The sequence below is a fragment of the Microtus ochrogaster genome, unplaced genomic scaffold (genome assembly GCF_000317375.1).
Source record: "Microtus ochrogaster isolate Prairie Vole_2 unplaced genomic scaffold, MicOch1.0 UNK21, whole genome shotgun sequence".
NCBI classification, from domain to species: domain Eukaryota; kingdom Metazoa; phylum Chordata; class Mammalia; order Rodentia; family Cricetidae; genus Microtus; species Microtus ochrogaster.
This window is the reverse complement of record NW_004949119.1, coordinates 3,290,292-3,297,877: the sequence shown is the minus strand read 5'-3', so window position 1 is coordinate 3,297,877 and position 7,586 is coordinate 3,290,292. Positions and strand designations below refer to the sequence as shown.

The 7,586-nt window shown below is 45.2% G+C and overlaps 1 protein-coding gene across 1 annotated transcript in view; it reads right to left on the bottom strand.

Moving 5' to 3' along the window:
- Positions 1 to 7,586, bottom strand: part of Lrmda (leucine rich melanocyte differentiation associated) — a 1,015,195-nt gene that overhangs the window by 1,000,879 nt on the left and 6,730 nt on the right. Inside the window, exon 2 of the mRNA XM_026789555.1 lies at positions 4,765 to 4,865. Within this exon, the coding sequence (XP_026645356.1) occupies positions 4,765 to 4,865 (101 nt within the window). The remainder of the gene's footprint in view (positions 1 to 4,764; positions 4,866 to 7,586) is intronic.

The window sequence follows — 7,586 nt, the reverse complement described above, 5'->3', positions numbered from 1 at the left end:
TCCACAACCAACTAGTCCTCCTGCTTTGGGTGTTCTGGTCCACAACCAACTAGTCCTCCTGCTTTGGGACATATGACAAAGTAACCTCATGGCAGAAGTGTATAGCAGAGGAAATCTGTTCATATCCCCAGTAGCCTCAGACCGCCTGTTGTGGAATATTATTTTAAGATGCATTACACTTGTTTATGCTATGGAACATTAGTTTAAATGACACAAAGATGCATTGCATTCTTTTAAGTTGCATTTGTTTAACTCTGTGAAATGGTGTTACTTTGTCTAAAACACCCAATTGGTCTAATAAAGAGCTGAACGGCCAATAGCAAGGCAAAAGAAAGAATAGGCAACATTGTCAGGCAGAGAAAATAAACAGGAGAGATCTGGGAAGAAAGATGGGGGAGAGAGCAAGAGGAGGAGAGAAAGACTCCAGGTGCCAGCCACCCAGCCACCCAGCTACACAGCCACCCAGCTACACAGCAAGTCACAGAGAAAGAAGAAAGGTATCCAGAAATAGAGAAAGATTTAAGCCCAGAGGCAAAAGATAAATGGGATAATTTAAGTTAAGAAAAGCTGGCTAGAAACAAGTCAAGCTAAGGCCAGGTTTTCTTAGATAAGAATAAGACTCTGTGTGTTATTTATTTGGGATTTAGATGGCGACCCCCACAAAAAACAAAGGGCCAAAGAGTAAAAGAATAAAATGCCAACTACAACCTCTCATTAGGTCCTACCCCCCAAATGTTCCACTGCCTCCAAAGAGGCAGTGTCCCCGAGAAATAGAGTCCCCAAGGCTGGGGATTGGACCCTTATCCAAAGCATGACACCATAAATGTAGTATGAGATTTGTATCCAAAATATATAAGGAACTCAACTCAATAGCAATTTAATAAATAATAATAATAACAATAATAACCTTATATAAATAAGCAACAGATTTAAATAAAAATTTCTCAAAATAAGACATATAAATAAATAAATAAATAAATAAATAAATAAATAAATAAATAAATTTTACCATCACTAATTGTCATGGTTAATCTTGGTTGTCAAGGTGAGTAATCCTGGAATCACTAAGAGATTATTCCCATGCTTACTAAACTACTCAAAACAACCCAGATACAGAACAAACCAGTTGTCCACTGACAGTTGAGTGGGATTTAAAATGTGACGCTAATACAAACTCCATGGAATATTACTCACCTTTAAAAATAAGAACATTTACTACATTGTCAGTGGATCTGAAGGACATTGTGCTAAGTAAAAATAAGATGGACACAGAAAGACAGATACATCTCACACATGGAATCTGAGAAGTCTAACTCATGGAAGCAAAGAATAGAATGGTGGTTGCCAGGCTGAGAGCAGGGAATTTGGGAGATACTCTTCAAAGAGTAAAATGATTCAGTAATAAGACATGAGTGAGTACTAGTGAATAAATGAAGCTAGAGCCTTCGTTCATAACACAAACAGAAGGAACAACATCCAAAACGAACTCCAGATTTAATCATTGGCCACTCTACCATGTGGTGAGTAGGGTTAATATTGCTGGGTTATGTACTTGATATTCTCTAGACAGCTGGCCTTTAATGTTCTTACCACAAAAAGATATCTCTGTATGTGTGATGTGTGTGTGAATGTGGTAACCAGATCACAATGTATATCATATTGTACCTCATAAGTATATGTAATTTTAGCTGGCAGATGTATCTCAGTAAAGCTGGGGAGAGGCAAGAAATTCACATCAGTGTCTCCAAAGAACATCTCCAGACATAGAACTCAGCACAAAAATTGAGACCTAGTTAAGAGCACAGAGCAGGAATGGGAGGCCAAAGGACAGCGACACACAGAATTCTATCCCATTGTTTGCAAGCTTGATGCTTTGAAATGTTATGTAACATGTAGGCCTTCAGCTATTAAAAATTAAATGAACTCCTTTCTGAAAAAAACAAATTGTGGCCCAACACACAGATTGCAGCTGACCTTGCAACCTAGGGGAGTGCAAAAGATTCATTGCTCTGAAACACACACAGGCACGCACGCACATGCATGAACACATGTGAACACTATGACTATAGTACATAATAATAATGTATATAACTTTGGAGAAAAAAAGGTGTACAGAACAGGGCCAAACAGGCTGCCAAGAAGCATAACTGCAGGCAGGGGCCATGGGGCAATCAACTCGAAAATGTGGTCTCTACTACCCCATGGACATGGTGGGGTGGGGTGTGTCTAGAGAGAAACTTCTACTGAATAAAAGGTACTTAACACTACATCTTGATGGGTGGTGGTGCCACACACTTTTAATCCCAGCACTCGGGGAGGCAGAGGCAGGCGGATCTCTATGATTTAGAGGCCAGCCTGGTCTACAACAGCGAGTTCCAGGCTGGCTCCAAAGCTACAGAGAAACCCTATCTTGAAAAACAAAAAACAAAACTACTTCATTTGGATTTGTAACCTTTTTTTAGTTTTTAGTCAGGACCTCACTATATAGCTCTGGTTAACTTTGAACTTACTCTCTAGTCCAGGCAGACCTCAAACTTGGAATTCTCCTGCCTCAGCCTCCCAAGTATTAGGATGATTACAGATTCAGGCCACCATGCCCAGCCTCGTTTGAGGCTTTAGACTTTTATTTATTAATTTTTTATCAGTTCTTTGAGGCTTTCATACAGGCCTTGGATGTATTTGGATCATACTCATCCTGACTCCCCTGCTACTTCAGGATTCACCCACAACCTCCCATCCCTCCCACACCCGCGTTCAGCCAGCAAGCCCCAGGAATCTGCTGCCTCCCCAGTGCTGGGACTCCAGGTGTGCACCGCCACACCTGGCTTTTACATGGGTTTGGGAGATAAAAGTCAGAGCCTCATGCTCCTTCCTGAGTGAGCCATCTCCCCAGCACTGACCTCTAAAACCTGGCACACTTAGGTCTCCCTGTCATACAACCAAATCCTTTAAATGTGAGCTGGCAACCTCCTTTTCTTCCTGTCAATATTATTTTTTAAAGAAGAGGAAGTTTAGTAACTAAAACGTCTTTGATTTCTATGTGACTGAAGGCAAGCAGGACTGGTGCCTGTGTAGGCTCAGGAGAAATGATGCCACCCACCTTCACACACACACCCAGTCAGGTAAGTAGTGAGGGTCACAGGTGTTTTAATCCAAGCTAGCCAATTCACATGTTGGCGGTTTCTCTCCTTTAGTCTGTAACTCCCTCTGATTTAATCAGCTCTTGAACATACATGGTCCATGAGTCTTTGGCCACATCCTTCCTTCCTGTCCCCCTGCTCCAACTCAGCCCCAGCCAGCATAGAGCTCACGGAGTACAACACAGAGCGCAGCAAACTCCTGAGCAGCTAGCGGGTCTCTCAGCTGCAGGAAAAGAGGGCCGAGGCAAACAAGGCAGTCCTTTCCCCAGACATGACCAGACATGACAGTTCTCACTCCCACAACCTGTACCCACCAACGCTCTCCATCACAGGGCCCAAGCCTCTTCAGGCACACCTCTGGGTTTCCACCAGACATTCACAAGGCAACTACAGTCCCCCAAACCATGAGGCCCTGGGCCCCTGGAGGCCACCCACCCATGTGGAACTCAGGACATCATGGAAGGACATGACCTCTTGCCTGAGCGCAGGCAGGAGCTAAGAAAGGTGTAACTGTCTTGGTCGTCCTCCCTCTGACACTAGGACCACAAGGCACCCTGGATTTCTCTAGAGGCAGCAACTATGCTAACAACCCTTTGTACTGACATTGCAATGTTTAGGTTTCCACATCTGCCGCATGGCTAAGAACCCTTGGGAGGCAGAGATTGCATACACGGGGTACATTCTCCCCCATCACCCCAAAGACACTCCTTTTGTACCATGCAGCTCGGTGTAAACTGTGCTGGCTCCTAGGCACCCTCCACTTGATGCTGGTTTACCTGAAGCTGCCATTCTCCTCTACCTGCTGAGAGGAAGTTCCCTGAGTGCCCGTTCCCTGAATGTTCCCCCAGATTCTTTATCCCCACTTAGAGTTTGGAAGACACAAAGCTTCTCAACCTAAGAGCAGGAACATAACCAGGTCTTATGATGGTGGTCAGACCCTACGCAGAGGGCAGAATGAGAAGAATATCACTTAGAGGACAGCCTAAATGCAGCCAGCGCAGGAGCAAAAGCTGCCTTCTGACCCCTGTCCACCTGTCCCACCAATACCTGCTGTCCAAGTGTCACCAACTTTCATCTGCTAAGCCCGCACACCAGCATAGTAACTCATGGGAAGGAAGGAAATGCCTTCCTGCTGTCCTCCACTGGACTGCCATATGGATCACACCTACCTCTGGCCAAGACTCAAAGACTTGCTAGAAATCCCTTCCCCTCCCAAGCACTCCACATCAATAGCAAAGGTGAAATACACACATGTACCCTCTCTGTGATTTGATGCATTCTGGGAGAGGTGGTCATTCTTAAAAAGCAAAGCTAAACCCTCCTAAAATACTCATGACCATCTCGTTCCTTCTCCATAAGCTTCCACAGGAAAGGAAAGAAACAAAGTAAACAGAGGAAGAGCTCCCACAGTCACGAGGTGAACCGCACTCAGAAATTCCAGCCTCCTTAGGCTGCACTTGCTAGAAGACTAGCCACAAGTCGTCTAAAGCAGCACCAGACTTTAGCACGTGGTTCCATGTTTCTTGAGACCCTGCACAGGCCTGTGACTTCCATCTGCCGGCCCAAGGTCCTGGAGGGACCCGGGTGGCCCAGGCCTGGCCTGCATCTCTCCAAGGTTACATACCTCAACAGGTTGAAGCTCAGATCAAGCCTCTTTGCAAAATGTCCGTAGTCCCTGCTGAGCTGCTCTGGGATTTCTCTGCAGTCTTGGCCTATGTAAGACACCTGGAGAGTAAATGGAACAGAAATAGAAATTACCCAGCTGCTCACAGCTCAGAACCACTGACCCCATGGTTGCTTCCGCAGCTTTAAAGGCTGGCTTTTCAAAACAAAAAGGCTATACTGTGCCTGTTCCCCCAAGCTTTTAACAACTCCAACAGCTCCCCTTTCATGGCACAGTTAGTTTGGTGAAGACATATTGTGGCAAAACAGAAATTAGGTTAAAATCGGCTAAGATGCAGGCGCCCAAAAGAAGCCCAATGACAGAGTGTGTGGAGAGAAGCCGTCTGCCCTGACCTGGTGACAGCTGCCCGTCTGGCCCTATTCGCTCTCCCATCCACCCCATAATACACTCGTCCTCACAGAAGACAGAACTAATGCTCTACCAAGCATGCCTCAACCTTTTCTCCCACTTCAGAAGCAGCCTCTGAAGTCACAAGGTAAAGCCTCCCACCTTCTGAGACTGCCACAAAATCTAATCTAAAAAGCTCATGCTCAACTATACAATCAAGTTATTTTTTAAAAAAGAATCAGAAATACACTTAAAGTAAGGTCATGATTTTGTGTTGGCTTGCATTCACAGCTATCAGTGGGAACATGCAGCCCTCACACCACAAGTTGGACACCTATACCCTTAAACCCCCTTAAGGTGCTAAAAAATCAAGGCTGGGCAAGGAAATCTCCCCAGACCATCAATCTCATCCTATTACCACTATGTGTAAAATGCCCACCACACTCCCAACCAAACTGGTGGCAAGGCAAAGGAGGGCATGTAGCCGGAGTTTGAGGCTCTTCCATCAAGAAGGTATTTGTTTGTTTAATGTGTATGAGTGTTTTGCCTACATGTATATATGTGTACCACATACATGCCTAGCGCCCATGGAGACCAGAAGAGTGTATCAGTGCCCTATAACCGGAGTTATAGATGGCCACCAGCCTCCATAGGGGTGCTAGGAACTGGATCCCAATCTTCTGCAAGAGCAGCAAGCATTCTTTACTACCAATTGCTCTCCTCACATCCCTTTTTTCTTCTCTTTAAATTTTTATTGATCTCTTGAGAATTTCATAAATTATATTTTGATCACATTCGCCCCAACTCCTCCCAGACACAACACCAAGCTCCCACCTCCTCAGAACTTCACATTTGACTTTGATTTATGTTGACCATACACTCCTCGGTGTGGAACACACACTAGAGCACAGTTGCCCTGCCAGGGGCCACATCTTAAAGAAAACTGACTCTTCCTCCCCCAGAATGTCATCAGCTGTCCACAGTTGTTCGGTTATGGATGCCGACTCCTGAGCTTTGCCCCCATGATGGAATGCTGAATGACTTGGTCTTGTCCAGGTCTTGTGACGGTGACCACACGTGCTGACCATCTGTGAGTATGATGTCCCGTCCTGTGCAGAGAACACTATTTCACGCCAGCCTTCCCTGCCTTTAGCTCTTACAGTCTTCCTACTCCCGCTTCTTGATTGTCCCTGCTGGTGGCGGGAAGGAGAAGAAGAAAGAGGGATGTAGATGTCCGATTTTAGCCCTCCAATGACACCTACTCTCTGCACTTTGAACAGTTGGGAGCTTCACTAACCTCCTTCAACTACAGAAAGAAACTTCTCTGACATCTGAGAGCTGCACTAACCTATGGGTACAGCGATAGGAATTCAGAGAGTCGTTTGATATTATGTTCACTTAGCAGAATAGCAGTTGTCAGTTCATCCCTAAGGTGCTCACCAACCATGCACTCTTGGCCAGATTCACAGTACCAAGCATGAGTTTCCTCCTGTGGAACAGGCCTTAAGTCCCGTGATTGGTTGGTTAACCCCGTAGCGTTCATGCCACCCTTGTACACAACTATGGCCATATCTTGCCATTCCGGTCATCATCGCACTCACAGCATGGTGAGGCTGCATTGATAGAATTTTCCTCAGCAGTGTACATGGCACCCTCTAGCCAGAAAGCTTTTGTAAGTCTTTTGCCTCCTTCAGCATTCTTTTTATGTTTATCTTATTTATATAATCATTCAAGCATATCATATGTATTTCCAAATATTAAAAGGCCTAACTGAAATTCGATCCTAGAACTCCTGAGAAGACTTTCAGGGGCACTTCCCTCTGCTCTAACCACTCAGTTTGGGGAGTCCATTTTTAGGACTGCAGGCAGAAAAGCATGCATCGTAGGTGATCAAGAGGTACACAGGTATGAAACACTACTGAACTATACTACCTTCAAACACCAGATAGAAACTCTGGACCCTTAAGTAGCTATAACACTGATCCTGGATTCCCACAAACCTACCTTCTGTTCAGACAGAAAATGATGTCTTGAGATGGCTGACAGAACCCCAGAGCACTATGGTTCTCAGTAGGGAAGAAAACACGGTGGTCATCAGACATCCTGGACATTAGGCCGAGCCTTATGAATGACAGATCTCGGAACTACAAAGCCATGTCTTTTTTCAAGGCCTTCTCTTACAAGGAGACAACCTGTTGGCAGCACAGTGTCTCATGTTTCTCTGTCTTCCCATTCACTGTGTTTCAGTAACTTCATCCAGCAAGAAAGTGAGAGAGGAAAGGATAGAGAAAGCAGCTAATAATGATGGGTGGTGACATCACACACCTGTGGTCCCAGCACTTGGGAGGCAAAGCAGTTGCCTGGACAACTTAGTATGTTCAAAGCCAGCCTGAGTAGCGTAGCCATGTTTTGTACACCACGAAAAGATGACCACA